Genomic DNA, 18244 nt, shown 5'->3' on the forward strand with positions numbered 1-18244 from the left:
GGGCTCTCTTTACATCTAGTGTATGGAGTGCTCTTTCTGCGACAGTTTGTGGGTTTTGAAAGAAAACAGGCAGTTCAATGGTTTGATTCATGTGGAACTGCGATATCACCTTGGGCATGAATTTGGGGTTGGTACGTAGTACGACCCTGTTGGTGTGAACCTGTATGAATGGCTCTTGAACGGTTAGTGCCTGGAGTTCACCAACTCTCCTCAAAGAAGTGATTGCTACTAGGAAAGCTACTTTCCAGGTGTGGAATTGAATCTCGCATGAGTGTAGAGGTTCAAAGGGTGGACCCATCAGGCGTGTGAGGACCAAGTTGAGGTTCCACATTGGAGCTGGTGGGTGGCTTGGAGGAATTACTCGTTTGAGTCCTTCCAAGAATGCTTTGATGGCAGGCACTCTGAATAAAGAGAGGTGCTGCCTGTTCTGGAGATAGGCTGATATTGCGGTCAAATGGACACGTATTGAGGTGTATGCCAGATTGCATCGGTATAGGTGTAAGAGGTAACAAATTATGTTTTGGATGGATGCGTCTAGCGGGTTAATGTCATTATTATTGCAATAAATGACGAACCTTTTCCATTTGGCTGCATAGCAAGCTCTGGTAGTGGGTCTTCTAGCTTCCTTAATGATGTCCATACAGTCAGGTGGCAGGTTTAGGTAGCCAAACTCTAGGACTTCAGGAGCCAGATTGCCAGGTTCAGCTGTTGCGGATCTGGGTGCTGAATCTCTCCATGGTTCTGCGTTAAATGCGCGGGTTTGATCCGCAGCCTTTGATGCGGCACCACGGAAAGTTCGAGAAAGGTGGTGTACCATGGTTGGCGTGCCCATGTTGGAGCAACCAGGACGAGTGTCAGTGAGTGTTGTCTGAGTTTGCGTGCCACCAGCGGTATCAATGGTGCTGGGGGAAAAGCGTACGCAAATCTGCCGGATCAGTTCATCCATATCGCATTGCCCTGCGACTGCGGATGTGGGAACCTGGCGGCAAAGCTTTGGCATTTTGCGTTTTCGCTTGTGGCGAATAGGTCTATCTCTGGATGACCCCACTGTTGGAAGTACGGTTGGAGTACTGACGGATGTAGCTCCCACTCGTGCATCTGGTGGCTGTGTCTGCTGAGCAGGTCCGCCATCTGGTTGTCCTTGCCGGGGAGGTGTTCCGCCATGAGGAATATGTTCCTCTGAATGGCCCACTTCCACATGCTCTGAGCCAGATGAGACAACTGTGGAGAGTGTGTTCCTCCCTGCTTCTGTATATAGTACATGGCAGTCATGTTGTGCAACAAAGTCGTGTTGATCCGGACAGACAAGTGTACTTTGAATGCTTTCATTGCCAGGAAGATTGCCATCAGTTCTAGAAGGTTGATGTGCATCTTCTTTTGCTGTATTGTCCATAGTCCCTGCACTGTGTAATTGAGTACATGAGCTCCCCATCCCTGGAGAGACGCGTCCGCTGTCAGTATTATTTGTGGAACAGGCTCTTGGAACGGTCGGCCCTTGCAAAGGTTTTGTGGATTCCACCAATGCAGAGAGTTGTATGCCCGACCGCTCACCAACACTAGGTCTTTTAGTTGTCCTTGAGCCTGATTCCATTGACGTGCTAAGCACTCATGAAGCGGGTGCATATGTAGTCTCGCGTGTGGGACTATGAAAATGCAGGAGGCCATCATGCCTATCAGCTGCATGAACACTCGTGTCGGAAGGGAGTGTTGGGGTTTGAACTTGGAAATCAGCATTTGCATGCTGTTGATTCTCACTAAATTTGGCTGCGCTGTGGCTGCCAGAGTGTCTATGGTCGCACCTAGGTACTGTTGTACGTGTGCGGGTTGGAGATGTGATTTCGGGTAATTTAGTGAGAAACCCAGACTGTGAAGGAGGTGAATGGTGCGGGACATGTGGCTGGCACATTGCTGGGCTGACTTTGCCTGAACAAGCCAGTCGTCCAGGTAAGGGTAGACGTGTATGTGTTGCCTCCTTAGGTGTGCAGCCACAGTAGCTAGGCACTTTGTGAAAACTCTGGGTGCGGTTGTCACGCCGAAGGGAAGGACTTTGAATTGGTAGTGCTGCCCCTGAATAGTGAACCTGAGATATTTTCTGTGTGAGGGGTGAATGGGTATGTGGAAATACGCATCTTTGAGGTCCAGTGTGGCCAGGAAGTCTCCCTGTTTGAGCAGCGGGAGGACTTGTTGTAGGGTGAGCATGTGGAAATGCTCGGAGAGAATGTAGCGGTTGAGGGGTCTCAGGTCTAGTATAGGTCTGAGTGACCCGTCCTTTTTTGGGATTAAGAAGTACAGGGAGTACACCCCTGTACCTTGCTCGCGGACGGGCACGACCTCTATTGCGCCTTTTTCCAGCATACTTAGCACTTCCTGCTGTAATAGCGCTAAGTGCTCTGAGGACATAGGACGGTGTTTTGGTGGTATGGTGGGTGGAGTGGAGGTTAATTCTAGGCAGTAACCGTGTTTGATAATATCTTTGACCCACCTGTCCGTGGTGATGGAGTTCCACGTGGACAGGAACCTTTGTAGCCTTCCCCCGACAGGTGTTGTGTGGTCGGGAGGAAGGAAGAGGGCGTCACTGTTTGTTCTTGGGGGAGGACCTGGTATTGCCGTATCCGCGTCCTCTACCCTTTGTGCTGGAGCCACGATATCCACCCCCAGTGTTTTTATCGTAAGTACTTTGTGTGTTGCCCTTGTTGAAGGTTTGCTGTGACCCCTGTCCTCTACCTGCTCCTCTATTTCCAGGGCGACGAAAGGAGCCACTCCGAAAGGACTGTGTTTGGAGAGCCCCCATGGACTTTGCAGTGTCTGTGTCCTTTTTAATTTTTTCTAGGGTGGTGTCAACCTCTGGTCCGAACAAGTAGTCGGGGTTGACCGGCTGATTGAGGATGTTATTTTGAACCTCAGGTTTGAATCCGGAGATTCGTAGCCAGGCGTGTCGTCGTAACATGACGCTGGTATTTATTGCTCTAGCAGCTGTATCTGCGGCATCCAGTGCACACTTAATGGATGCGTTTGTGAGGAGTTGTCCCTCCCTGATGAGGATCTCTGCTCCCTCTTTGTATTGGTCAGGGAGATGTTGGAGTAGGGTTTCTAATGTGTCATAGTGGGCGCGATCGTAGCGAGCTAGGAGCGCCTGGGTATTGGCAAAACGCCATATATTAGCTGCCTGTGCTGCAACCCGTTTGCCGGAGGTCTCTAGCACCTTGTACTCCTTGTCCGGGGGAGGAGCTTCGCCAGTAGTCTGTGAGTGCGCCCTTTTGCGAGCATTGGCGAATACAATGGAATCTAGAGGCAACTGTCCTCTAATGTACGTAGGGTCCACAGGCGCCGACCTATATTTTTTGTCAATCCTGGGGTTTATCACTCTTGCCCTAGTGGGTTCTGTGAAAATGTCCTTTGCTGGTTTAAGGACACCTTTCAGCATGGGTAGAGTTTTGATATTCCTTTCTGAGGATGCGAAAGTATCCATTAGAAAATCGTCCTCGATTGTGTCAGAGTGGAGTGGCACACCATGATTGGCCGCAGCACGTTCAATGAGGGCGTTGAATGCGGCAGTGTCCTCTGTGGGAGACGTTTTTGCGCCATATAGCTGCGTGTCCTGTGTATCCATAGGCGCACCCGGGTCTACAGGGTCATCCCAAGCCTGGTCAGGTTCCTGTTGGCCTTCAGGGTCCATCTCTCTGGGGTAGGGGACATCGTCACCCATGTAGTCCTCCAAAGCATCTGTTTCGGAGGGTGTCGGAGAGAAGGGCTGTGGATCTGGGTAGGAGGTATGGAGACGTTCGTAAAGAACTGGTTCCGAATCCGCTGGCAGCTTTTTCTTTAACGGGATCCGGTAGGAGTCCAAAGGCTGCTCGGAAGATATTCTCCGCTTCTGGAGCATAAGTCTGCCGGTGTCGGCATCGATGATGTGAGACGGTGACGTCTCCGTAGGAGAACGTTCAGCAGGTGTGATCCTAGTTTGGGTGACACGTGTCCTGATCTCAAACAATTTGGGTGCCGTGGATGGTGGCAGTCCAAAAGTGATATTGGGTATTGCTGGAGAAGCTTTGTGAGCTTTTTTCGGCTCGGAGCCCGACGTGTCCTGGAGGGTTGCTTTTTCCTTGATGCGTTGCAAGGACGCTGCAACTTGTCGACCCTGGAACGCCGACGGTTCTTTGGCGCCGAGCGGTTCTGCAGAGGCAGGCGTGGACTTCTTCAGGGCCACGGGGTCATCGAGTCGAGGAGAGGTAGTAGCTGTCGACGACGTCGATGATTGGGCCTTCGGTGCTGCTTTCGGAGCGATGTGCGACGCAGCGGCCATTTTGACCTTTGTGGCCGGAGCCGAGTGTTTCGGTGCCGGGGGCCGAGGCGGCTTGGCGGTACCGATGGCCTTTTTCCGTGTGTCGGCGCCGACTGCTGCGAGTTCGGCACCGAAGTCCCGTTTGGTGCGGTCGGTGCCGACGGGTTTGGCTGGCGTCGAAGGTGTAGAGGGCTTCGATCCGACCAGTGTCACTTTCAGTTTCGGTTTCTGTGGAACCGATACGACTTTCGGTTTCGTTCGAGGAAGGGAAACCAGTCATTTTGGGCACCAATGGCTGTCGCTGAATGTCCGAGGCCGGGCCAGATGGCGGGGCCGAAGAACTGCGGGATAGGCCTTGGGTAAGGCCCGAAGGCGATCCCTCGACCGGAGCCATTGACTGACGCACTGGGGCATCCTCCGTCTGTACGGGTAGGCCTTGCTCATCACCGGAGCTACTTTCTTCGGCCCCTAAGGCCTCATCGTAGTCTCCTACCTCGGTGTCGGCTTCTTCTCTGTGAAAGAGTTGTTCTTCGACGTCTTCCGATCCGGAATCGTGTTCGGAAGCAGGGCTGGAGGGTAGGTTCTCCACGCCTTCCACATCTTCGTCCTCGGCGCTATAGATGTTGGTCGGGGCCGGTGCCGCTTGCTGCGCTTCAAGTCTCGCCGCTCGTCGATTCCGGAGAGTCTTCTTGGATCGGAATCGGGCACAGGCCATACATGTGGATTCGTCGTGATCCGGTGAAAGGCATTTGTTGCACACCGAGTGGACATCGACATGGGGATATTTCGCATTGCAAACAGGACACCGCTTGAATGGTGTCCTCGATTCCATCGTCGATGTAGGGTCGATGGTCGGATACGATGCGAAAAAGTTGTTGCTGAAGTCAGTAAACTAACAAGTAACTGTCGATACCGATCGGGAACAGTACCGACGCGAACTAAAGGCCTTTTGGCCTGAAAAAGTTTTTCCTAACTTGAGTCAAGATAAGCACATCCGAACCCAATGGCGGAAAAAAACAATCTGAGGATGGAGAGGATGCCCATGCGCACTGTGGTCCAGGGGAGGAGTCACCTATCTCAGGATACTTCGAAGACTCTTCCAGGACAACAACGTGCAAACATCCGGACCCAACACTAGGCGGCGATCTATGCACAGATATGAATTCAGCAGCCCACATGCCTCGAACACTAGCTTAAGGGTGAACACACCTCCTGACTCGATAATATCCCCACCTGTCCTGGTACCAAATGGACCCTGGGCAGGGAGTGGCATTTCCCCTGTCTGAAGGAAGCCAGGGTCGCAAATTAAAGGCGGTGGAGGCCTTTAAAGCCTCCTGTTTTGACATGCTGATCACCAGTCCTTCTGCTTGGAGGAGGTGACAACACCTACTGAACCGCAGGAATTGTTTCTGACCCCTAAGTGTCAGAAACTAGTCTGTGGTGGCTGGCTGGTCAGGGCCAATCGGAAAGCACACTAGAAGACTAGTAGGGTTCAGAGGGTACCTCTAAGGTACCCTCGGTTTGCATGTACTAATAAATCTATCACTGGAATCAGTGTGGGTTTATTAATACGAGGTGTTTGATGCGTAATACCATAGGTTTCAGTGAAGCTATTGAATTGCTGGAAAACACTTTTTGACCAGTGCCCAGCACATAACTTAAGATGGCTTCCCTGCTCACTTGTAATATCCAGCAACGGAACTAGACATTACAGGGGCATATCGGTTCGTGCAGATATATCCTCACATGTGCTATAATGCACCGTGCCTTAGGGCTCCAAGGCCTGCTGTAGGGTGACTTGTATAGTCTGTGCAGTGTCTTTGACATGGCACACAGGAGTGTGCCATGTCATGTTTTCAAACATGGTTTGCACCATGTAACGCAGCAACGGCAGTCTATGTGGAATTTGTGTGGGGCTCCCTTAGGGTGGCATAAGATATGCTGCAGCCCTTAGGGACTCTCTTAAGTATCCCTGCCCTAGGTACCTGTGGTACCATTTACCAGGGACTTACAGGGGTGGTGCTAAAGTCCTTAGCCAATTGTGAAACAATCAGACATCACCTTGTTTTAAGGAAGAAGCACTGGCATGGAGGTGTGGTTAGCAGGCATTAGTGCACTGTCAGAGTCGAAAATCAGCAACTGGAAGCTAAAAAAGGCACAAAAAAGTGGGGTTGGGGGGACAACTGCAACACAAACCCAGTTTCTTATAACCACACACAGCAAAAGATGACAGTAGGTGCTACAAAACACTATGCACTTCCTGAGGCCTCCGGGCCCATAGTCCCACTCACAATGTGCATCACAGAAGGCAGCACTGGGGGAGGTCACATGCACAGATAATGCTTCCATTCTCCAGAATTCACTTGCTCACCACTGCCATATTAAAGCCGGGCTACTACATACACTAGATTCAAGGACACTAAAAAAAAAAACCAGCAGGGCCTCAGGCTACTTGAAACACAGATCTGCAAAAGCAAGTAAATAACTGGGAAAGCATGCACAATGTATATGGAAGAAGGTATCACCTTAGTGTTTTTTTAGATGTTTCAGTGCTCAATGGAAAAAATGCCATAACTGTTTCTATTTCGACACCAAGTAGATCTGGCTATTAACCGTGTTCCATAATTAGAGAACACATCAGATGTTCAAAGTTTCTACATCCAAATGTTTGTAAAGAACATTTAATCCCAGACATTAGAAATCTCACATGTGATAGAGATCTCTCAGCCTGGTTTGCAATGTACTTTGCATTATTCGGTCATGCATTCAGTTGCAATAGTAATCTCTCATGGATAGTTACAGTAATAAACAAAGTGTCCTACTTTACTAATAAGAGAGTGTTTTCTCTTTACGTTACGCATCCACACATTTTCATTTTTTGATACACATGCTAGAATTGAATGTTTTTCAAAGAGGTAAGTGTTACTACTAGGTAATTAGCTGAACATGATTGCATTGTGGTTGGGAAAATCAGTAAAAGTATTTTTTAAAAGCCACAAACGTCCACACCTTGATTTATATTACAACACCTCACATCTTCAGCAAACGGCCAGCTGGTTAGATCATGACAACAACTGGGAAAAGAGTCTATTAACTGGCAGTATAGTGGCTGATCGGCTGCCAGAACTCCCCGCTGCCCTTTCATATATAAATTAGACAGACGGCAGCCCTTTGGCAGAAATTTGTCCAGGTGGTCTTGAAGCGCACCCCATTCCACAGAGAACTGAGAATCTGGACGATGAAACCCATCAGACAAATGATGGACACCATGTCCATCAGAGCATGGCTGGATGGAGGCTGCACCCATCTGGGGGACCTATACCCTGATGTGTCCTTTACTTCCTTTAAGGAAGCTTGTTCGGAATGCGCCTCCGGGCCTGGACACTTTTTGTACCACATGGGCTTTGCTACTGTCGTCAGAGCGGCTTGGCCGAGTTATCCTGATATGCTGGCACCCACACAAACTTTAGGTATCCTTACAACGTGTGGCTCCGCTCACCATTTGATTGCGCTGCTGAATAAGGCCATGCATGATGGTGCACTAGGGTCACTCCTGCAGGCCAGTACGGCTTGGGATATGGATCTGGATACCCCCTTAAGGCATGGGGAATGGGTGAGGGTGTATGAGCTCACACACACCGTTTAATGTAATGCTCGCTTTCAATTGATTCATTACAGCTTCCTCCACAGGACATATTTAACACCATAGGACCTGAATCGCATTTCACTGACAAAATCTAACGCTTGTCACCAATGTCATGCGGACAATGCTGATATTTTTTACATATGGCTTGGCGGTCCAGTCAGATTCAGGATTTTGGACACAGGTGGTGGAAGACATACACAAAGTCACACATCTGCTGATACGCCTTACTCCACAGTGTTGTCTGCTGGGCAATGTAAAATGACCGAAAGGTAGGAAGAACCCATATAAAGTCTTACAACTAGTGTTGGGCTTGGCTAGACGCAGGGTGGCAATTATGTGGGTGGGGCAAAGTGTACCAGAGACTGAGAACTGGCATAGGGATGTCATGGAGTGGACTTTAGAGACGCATATGTTGGCAAGTAGACAAGATGAGATGACAATGTGGCAGATGATCTGGCCATATGGAGAGACCTCTGCGTCACATTGCTGGATCCTGATTCTGAACTGGTGTCTGATGATGGTGCTGATATGATTGGCGGGGTGTGACTTACAACGGATTTTTACCCCATCATGCTAATTATGTGGAATGATGGGTGGATGATGCTAGCGTTCATGCCAAAGTAGTCAGAACTCAATATTGCGGTTGGCACATGCCTCCCAAGTGGCTACACCCAAGAGCCACAAGTTGTGAGAAATTAATTTAGGGTTGGAGAGAGGTATGTGCCTAATATTCAAGTAGTAGTAACTAGGAGTAATAATTACCAAAGTCCGATGTACTTTTTTTAAAGCATGTTATGCTGGTTTTATTGTTATTCCAAAAGTGCAGCTAGAAAGAGAACAGCCGACATGTGTTTTGCCCATATGGCCAGCAGGCCAAGGGCTTTAAGGGTGGCGTTTATAATAGAAGCATAGTGTTAAGTGAGACAGAAACATAATCAATAAAACCACTTAGTCATAATCATGTGATAAGGGAGTGACACAGTGAGTGGGGGCAGAAGTGATCGATGCAGACGCCAAAAGAAGGATTGTTTTTTTGGAGAGCAGTAGTGAGGGATTAAAATCATGGGACATGAAGAAGGGAAAAGGAAGAAAGTGAAAAAAAATCAAGGAGAAGTCAATATGCGAGTCATACCAAAAAAACAGAAATCATAGTTGTAATAGTGTCCTAATCAATGGGCTAATCAGCATGTTTAACAATCTATTTAAAACAATCTAATTAAAGTGCACACAATTTGCCCTGATCAAAACTGCAGTTGAGGTCAACAGATAGCTTCTGTTTGGTGTAAAAGGCATCGGAATATGGTCAACAAAGATCTTAGTGGTCTAAAAGGTAGATACAAAGTTCATCATATTAAAGTTGCGTTGAGAGAAAGAGACACACATCATATAAAAAATACATTACAGTCCTTTTAAATACCCTCCTTTTTGCAGCAGGAGAACCTAAAGAGCCCCAGAGTTGTGAGAGGTTATGAATATGTACTTTGCGTCACTGTCCTTTTAAGTTAATGTTTTTTAAAGAAGGTAATTAGAGAGTGAAGAGATTACATTTCTGAGGGGAGCACTTACCAAAACGTCTTGTTTATAGTCATGCAATCTTTAGAAAAAGCGAGAGCAAAACAAAATATGAATAGCCCACTCTACCTCTTATGTTATATTGGGCGCAGGATAATCGTAAACTATTCTAAATGGATAAGGAAAGTTCAATGCGGAACGTGAGAGATAAATTGTGCATCATTTAGTGTCAGACACTAAAGAAAGGAATAAGTCAACTTGATGTCCCAAAATCGTCGGCCAAATCATGGTTAGAATTACAGTTTTAATGTGCTCAAAGTCTGTGGGGAAACAAGTGGAGTAGTGTTGGGGACCTATCCTATATAGTGTATGATAGGCGCACAGTGAAGTTAAGTCTAACAGACAGATTTACTGTCATGATTTTAGTTCCGAAAGTAGTCTCTTCGGTCCCGAGAAACAGTGCTATGCCAGCCCGCGCAAGTTTCCCATGACTAAATAGGACCAGGCAACTTGACGTGAAGTTGGCGTGTGAAGTCAGAGACGTGCTGTCATCGGTGACAGGAGGTGAAGAGCGTGGAAGAGTTACTGCAGCTGGTGAATTTCGATCGCAATAACAAAAACATTTTATTTCTTTTATACTGACTTGTGTCAGTAATATGATAAATGTAACGGACTCCCAACATTCAAGAGTAGTAAATAAAATGCTAAAACAGCTAAATGGAGTTTTGGAATAACAATAAAAACAGCATATCATGCATTAAAAAAAAGTATATCAGACTTTGGGAATTATTACCCTAGTTACTACTACCTGAATATTAGGCACAGACCTCTCTCCAAGCCTATGCTAATGATGTGAATTGGGTGTATACGTCTTCTCACCTTGCATCTTATTGTCCACGGCTTTATTGTTGTGAACATATATGAAACTGTCAAAATAAAGGTTATAAAAAAAAGGCCATGATCTCCTCTCCTATACAGAGTTTATTCATTTCACAAAGGCAGCATTTGCAATACCATGGGTATATGATGGTACATTCGGATAACAAGAGAAACCTCGATCACATCCATCAACTTGGTAGAAAGATTCCATGGCAATCAGGAAAGATGCCATACATTTAAAAAGGTACTATTTGGAAAATAAGACTGCATAAAACCTTGCATGTTACGCCAATGCTTTAACTTTGCCTTTACTAATATGGTTTAACTAAATTTTTTTTTTTTTTGATTTCAAATATTTTTTATTGAAGAACAAGAAACAAGAAACAATACAATAACTCTTCCGTGCACCAAAATCAGTACAATCATGTCATATGTACAAATACAAAAATACAAATGAATGACAAAACAAAAAATGAAGAATAAAACCCCAGTCCAGCTCGCATCATCAATTACCAATACAATCTAGTACATTGCCTCCTGCGTGGCGCGCAGCGCCCCGGGACACGTTGGATCAAAGATGCTGCACCCAATCACAACCCCACCCAGAGGGAACAAACAAAGTATCCCTTCAGGGTGGGTCATAATGAAAGGAGGATGCATCCAATGACCTCCAGAGCTTTTTGTTTGAGGGGCTCCAGGCAGAAGCCTGAAGCGCCGGATTACTTGATCCCCTCAGGAAAGATAACCACTCCTGCCAGATTTTAAAGCTCACTTCTGACGCATTTTTCCATTTGCAAAGAATCACTTTACATGCCATTGTTAACATTAAGTCCATCAATTGGCGATCTTGGTCAGATGTTAGTTGTGGGTCCAGTGCCCCCAGAATAACGTACACAAATTCCTGTACAGGTTTTATCTTAAAGACATGGGAAATGCAATCAAATACTCTCCCCCAATAATCCTTTAATGAAGAACAGGAGAAAAGCATATGCGCAAGATCCCCGGTGCCTAGCTGACAGTTCCAGCACACAGGCGAATCTCTTAATTTACATTTGAATAACCTGTCGGGAGTCCAATATGCCCTGTTGAGAAGCATATACTTCGTCTGAAATAGAATGGGTGAGACTTTGTGTGTAAGGGCTAACCTATGAATCGCCTCCCAGTCAAAGGATATGCCTGATAGATTTGGCTCCGCTTCCCAAACGCTTTCCAATCTTTTATGTTTTTTCATGGGTAGGGGCAACAACAATTTATATACTTTCGACACAAAGTGACCATCGTGTGTTAGTCGTGGGATCTGCTGTATAAGCCAAGGGACATATGGAGAGAAGCTATTTGCTGTCAGAACCGATTTAAGTTTAAGAAAGTCATAAAAATCCATCGAACTAAGATCATGCCTGCTCTGTAAGGTCGAAAATGGCAGAGGATCCCCACCCTCATACAAGTCCTTCACCAAGTTAATGCCCTTCTTGGACCATGACTCCAAAAATATAGTACTACCCTTAATCTTAATATGTGCATTCCTCCACAGGGACATATACGAGGACCTTGCGACTGTCAGGTTTGTTTTATGTACTTGATCGAGTCTAAGTAAGGCCCTTCTAGTATTAAGCATGATGTACTTAGAGTGAGGAAGGTGTGACAGGTTCATCGTAAGGAGGGCCTCCAAAGGCGCGTGATCTACCAAAGACTCCTCTATATTTATCCATAATGGTGTGTAAGTAGGGGATTTCAACAGCCACTGTGCGCCCTGTTTGCACAGAAACGCCGTCTGATAGCTCCTGAAGGAGGGGAGACCGAGTCCGCCTTTATCCTTTGCTAATTGTAACTTCTTCAGAGAGACTCTGGCCTTCTTACCCTGCCACAGAAAGTTCCCAAACACCTGATCCACTTTAGTAAGAAAAGCATTAGAGAACGTCATAGGGAGCATGCTTGCCAAATAATTTACCAACGGAGTCGACATCATTTTAAGCGTCTCCGCTCTACCCCACCAAGAGAGAAACTTTGGAGACCAACCATCAAGCAGTGTAGAAATCTTTTTCAAGGTCAAGTCTTCATTTACTTTCAGCGTGGAAATCAGATCTTTGTCAAAATCCAGCCCAAGATACTTAAAGCACCGAGGTTGCCACGTAAGCCCGGAATCTCCAATAATCCCCTTATCCCCCACACTGTTCAAAAGTTTGACCTCCGTTTTATCTTTGTTAAGCTTGTAACCAGATACTCTGGAAAAATCTTCAATGTCAGCCATGAGAGCCGGAATTGCTTCGTCCGCTCTTTCCGACATTATCAGGACATCATCCGCGTAGGCCGTTAGTTTTATAGTACAATCACCAAATGGTATACCGGCTATACGCGGATCATGCCGTATATGGTATAAGAACGGCTCAATCGCCAACAGAAAGAGTGAAGGAGATAGGGGGCAACCCTGCCTCGTACCTTGTTTTAAGTGGAAGGGAGAGGAAAAGGATCCACCAGCTCTGACACGTGCAGACGGGCAACAGTAGAGGGACATTACCAGTTTAGTGAATGACTCTCCTAGATTGAACTTACAAAGAACAGCTCGCAGAAAGGACCAATCCACCTTATCGAATGCTTTTTCAGCATCCAGTGTTATCGCTGCAGTCGGCGTGTCTAAGAGTTTCGCCTTTTCCAACACATGCGCCAGAATTCTTGTGTTGTCACTGGACAAACGGTTCTTAAGGAATCCGGCTTGAGATGGGTGAATCAGCTTCGGAAGAACCCCCTGCAGGCGAGCAGAAAGTATCATGGCCAGGAGCTTGCAGTCAATATTAATCAATGAGATTGGTCTATAATTTTTCGGTAGCGAGGGGTCTTTCCCATCTTTAGGAAGTACAGCAATTATGGCCTCAGCCAAAGTACCTCTCACTTCACCAGATTCATTAATACCTTTGAATAGTTGGAGGAGGGGGTCAACCAGAAGGGAGGGGAAAGTTTTATAAAATTTTGCCGTAAATCCGTCAGGGCCAGGGGCTTTCCCAACCTTTAAACGCTTAATCGCAGCCTCTATTTCTACGGAGCTAATTGGACCATTTAGCTTGCTCCGATCCTCCTCCGAAAGCTGTGGGAGATCACACGCATCTAAGTAGTCCTTAATTTTAGGTTCCTCTACCGCCTCATTTTTGGCGTAAAGGTCCTCATAGAAAACTCTAAACACCTCCGTTATTTTATCAGGGTCCGAGTGCGAGTGCCCAGAAGCATCCTTAATGACACTAATCGAGTTCTTCTGGACCTTGAACTTCAAGTATGAAGCGAGGGACTTACCTGCCTTATTAGATTCACAAAGCTTAAATCTCCTGCCCTTGTCTAGCCAGACTCCCGCCCTCTCACTAACTATTTTATTATACTCATATTTTTTATTCGCCAATGCAGCAAGAGACATCTTATCCCTATCTTTTAGATGTTTAATCTCTAAGTTCCTAATGTCCATCTCCAAAGCCTCCAACTTCTCATTGTAGGATTTATTCATTTCTGACCTAAGTTTGATACACACACCCCTTATAGTACTTTTCAGAGCCTCCCACCTAATGAGATCGGACGTGTCCCCTTGTTTGTTAATCTGAAGATATGATGTTATAGCCTCCTGTACTGTGGCCCGGTGCTTGTCACTAGCTAGTATTTCATCATTCAGCCTCCAAGCTGTCTGACGCGAGGATGGTTTAACATTAGTGAGTGTTAAGGAAATGCATGAATGATCCGATAATACCCTGGGCTCAATGGTTGTAGAATCCAATCTAGAAACGCCATTTTGTGTGATAAAGAGGAAGTCAATCCGTGAGTATGAGTCATGTGGTGGAGAATAGAAAGTATAATCTCTCTCCGTGGGGTTCTGGAGTCTCCATGTGTCTAACAAGTGGAAACGCTTACACATACCAAGAAAAGCTTTATGGGCTTTCGTAGATTTAAAGACACAGCGTGAATCCCTATCCAGAATTGCATCTATAGGGAGATTGAAATCCCCAGCTACTATGTGCAACGCAGTATCCGGAATAGTTTCAAGGTGTTTATTTAGTTTGTCCCAAAAGACCAGATCGCTAGTGTTGGGTGCGTACACGCTGGTGACATAGAACTCCGTATTATCCTTACTCATCTTGGCCGTGACCCATCTACCATCTGCACTAACTTCAGACGACAAGACCTCCACCTTCGATTTCTTTGCCACAAGTATCAGGACACCATTCTTTTTATTTACAGCCTCTGCACCCACCACCTCATTATAGAATTTATTTCTCATGTGGTAAAACTGCTTTGCCTCAAGCTTCGTCTCCTGGAGCAAGACGATATCACCCTTCAATCTTTTAACATAATCTAATATCTTCTGTCTCTTCACGGGCTGGTTCAGGCCCTTAACGTTAAACGACAGCACCTTTAGTCTATCTAAATTACATGCTCCCACCGGCGAGCCAAATGAGCTATTTAGCATCAGGAGGTTGCAACAACATCACAACAAACACATATTTCACGGTGTAATCGTATCCGCAGTTAATCCCAGTACCCCCCACACCCACAAGAAGCAAAAAGATGAGGACCATGCAAGCCGGAGTAAACAAAAATAACAACAACAATAAGAAACAAAAAACACACACCCTTACCCAACAAGCCCCCTGCCCCCCACCCTCCCCACCCCAACTGAACGAGATAGACATGGTGACTGGAAGGAGAATGCGTCGGAACTCCCCCGTGCAACATCTATACTGAGAGAAAGCACCATGGACCTGAGGAACTATCTCCCTTAGATTAAGGCCTGATACAACCCATTAGGCAACAACACCCCCCCACCAGCATAACCCACCCGCACCTCAACAATCCATCCGGACCAGTAGTTTAAAGCCCCCGACAAACCCTGCCAACCCCCGTAATAAACCTGTAAAACATTATGCATGACCGTTTAGTATGTTGGCCCAGTAAACTGAAACTCCTCTATACAGAAAGCTATAATTCTAAAACATCACTCATAGTTAGATATCCTGTGCGTCATCCACTGCGTACTACCAAAAACGCTGTTTTGGAGAAAGCCCGGAGACAGGAAGTATGCCCTTGGCAGCCTGCTCCCCAGTCAGCATTAGAACGAACAAAGCTATGTTCACCCATAACCTGAGGATGAGGCATGTGCCGCCGGTCCCACCGAGGCGCTCGTGTCCATGTCCTGATCGCTCGGGCCCTCCAGCATGCGTTTCAGTTTCAAAGGATCAGAGAAGAAATGAGGGGACCCTTGGATCAAAACACGGTACTTTGCAGGGCCAGCGAACCCATATTGAAAGCCCCTTTTCTTTAGCATTGGTCGCAGCGCCAAGAACGCTTTCCTAAGCTCCACCGTCTCTTTACTGTAGTCCTGCGAAATGTACACCTTGGCTGATTTCCATAAAATATGGTTGTTTTTTCTCATGAAACCAAGAATCTGTTCCACGTGTTGATAACGTAATGGCTTGCACACAATTGCTCTGGGCCCTTTCTGGTTTTTATTTATCTGGCCTGGTACTCTATGGGCCCTATCGAACTCCAGTGGATGGTGGAAGGACAGATTAGTAGCCTGGGAGAACCAAGACTCCAGGAAAGCCCCGCAACTAGCATGCTGATCCTCCGACCCCTCCGGAAGACCAAAAATGCGTAGGTTCCCCCGTCTGTTCCTGTCCTCCAACTCCGCCAGTTTCCGCATTGTGTGATCCGATGAAATGCATAAGCGGGTGATGGCTGCACACGACTTCACCTCGAGATCCTCAAGCCTGCTGATCCTCGACTCTGCCTCCACCAATTTTGCATTGGTTTCACGGTTATCCTGCCTGATGGCCGCCACCTCATCTTTAGTAGCCTTAGCCAGTTCCCTAACTTCCTCCAGTTTATTGAGAATCAGCTCCGTTGAATCGGGATTACCTTTCGCCCCTTTGCTGGGTGAACTAGGATTTGATTGGTCAGATTTGAGCCTCTTCGTGCTCTTCATCGATTCTTTGCCATCCGCCATGATAGACCGTCGAGAAGACACCTCTGCCAGATAAAAAGTATCAAATTACATCAGCCTGCTCCAGTGGAGTGACTTTGATAGTCGTTCACTCTGCCGTCTAAAATGGCGTCTTCCCGTCTTCAAGCAATGTGATTGGAGGAACTCAGAACATGGCGCTGATCACGGCATGGAGACCAATGTAGATGGACAGGAAATGGCCGCACCACCACGCACCGGGACCCTGGTGCCAGGCAATAGATCGCAGGCGAGATCACCCAGTGGCCAGGAAGTCATGCAGGCACAGAGCAACCCAGTCGCGGACAAGAAGTAGAGCTCCGGATTCACCCAGTAGGCCAAGCTCACCCTGGAGGGAGCCGTATATTCCATGCGCTCCGCCACAATGACATACACGCCATAATCATTTGTACACAGGCCGTAACGAAGGTAGTAGAGTCGGTCTCACAGCTCCACAGCCCACATCATCAGAGTAGGCACACATCCCTCGCGGGACGCCAATAGCTCGAAATACACAAGCGGCCCATAGATTCCACATCAGAAGCACGAGGGCTCTCCTTCATGTCGGGGCATCCGCCATTTTGTCAGTGCGACATACATCAACGACTGTTCATCGCGCTGCGCAACTCCTCCATATCACCATAAGTGCGCTCCAGCACCCACAACGGCTGAGATCCGTTAGCCTTCACACTTGACCTCGCTCCACATCGACGACCGCCCAGCCGCCGACACCTCTCCTGTCACGCGGTCCCGTAGTCTGCCGAAGTCCTCACAGGCATCGGTCGGATCGCTTAGGGCCGTGGCCGAGCCGCTTCCCGGCAGCAAAACGCCTCCAAATTTCTCCACTCAGGCCTCCTCACCTTCCGCTCACATCTTCCACCCTCCGTTGCTGGTGAGGAGCGGTGAGGCCCGTTCCTCTGCCCTCATTTGTGTGTCGCACGGGCAGAGAGAATCACCGAGCCGCCATCTCCTTCGGCGTCCAAACCACACCCCCGGTTTAACTAAATTTTTAATCTCACTGATGAAATTATCAATACTGCAGGGTATGGTATTCTGAGGTTCAGGATCGGGGAACAAGATGTGGTTTTGTGGCTATGCTGCCACCCGGCTAATCTGGGGGACTAGGTTTCAAATACAGTTTTGGATCCGGATTGAAAGTTATGCAAATGTGAGCAGATTACTTAATCTCACTGTACCTAAAAACTTTAACTGTAAACTGCAATTGTAAATATGTGAAATTATATGTTTAATTGGGACATTTAAAGCATAGTACATATTGTATCACTCTACAAATTTGTGAACTATATTATACTTACAAATGTAGTCCTTAACAGCTTTCTCGAACAGCTCATAAACCTTCTCTCTTGAAGACCCATCTTCTGACATTCTTATTTCATCCTTTAACCAGTCCAGCCAAATTTCTGAAAAATGATGCCATTTCTTTTATACATAGACAGGCAGCTGGTATACTTTTAAGACCTATTAAGTGAACTTAAAAGACTGAAGGGAACAAATACTTTAATAAGATTGATGTAACCATTTCATAAACAAATCACATCATTATCCAGAGGAAGTAAAAACAAATGTTGGGATCTATTGGCTTTGCCAATGATTTGTGGCATTCGTGAAAAGGGTTGATTAAAAAGTACAATGCTTTTGCCAATGCTGTTCACATCATCAAAATAAAAAGCTGCAGCAAGGCGTTTAGGGAATACACATTTTGGAGTTCAATAAAATAAACCAGTGATTCTTAACCTTTTGACTTCTGTGAAATCCAACTTAAATCATTACTAGAATCGGGGAGCCCTTACTGAATTATTGGAATCCAGAGGCCCCAACTGAGCCATTACTGAAAGCCTGGGGTCTCGGCCTAAGAAATTGTGATGATATGAACTGCAAAGCAGTATAAAACAAATACAGGAACAAGCATTCATTAAACCAATAAATATAAAAT

At 46.6% G+C, this 18244-nt stretch overlaps 1 protein-coding gene across 1 annotated transcript in view; it reads right to left on the reverse strand.

The window, feature by feature from the left end:
* The window catches only part of SART3 (spliceosome associated factor 3, U4/U6 recycling protein), a 484862-nt gene that overhangs the window by 442610 nt on the left and 24008 nt on the right, over positions 1–18244 (reverse strand). Inside the window, exon 3 of the mRNA XM_085635725.1 lies at positions 17607–17711. Coding sequence (XP_085491851.1) covers positions 17607–17711 — 105 coding nt within the window. The remainder of the gene's footprint in view (positions 1–17606; positions 17712–18244) is intronic.

This window comes from Triturus cristatus, chromosome 11, assembly GCF_964204655.1.
Source record: "Triturus cristatus chromosome 11, aTriCri1.1, whole genome shotgun sequence".
Lineage (NCBI taxonomy): Eukaryota > Metazoa > Chordata > Amphibia > Caudata > Salamandridae > Triturus > Triturus cristatus.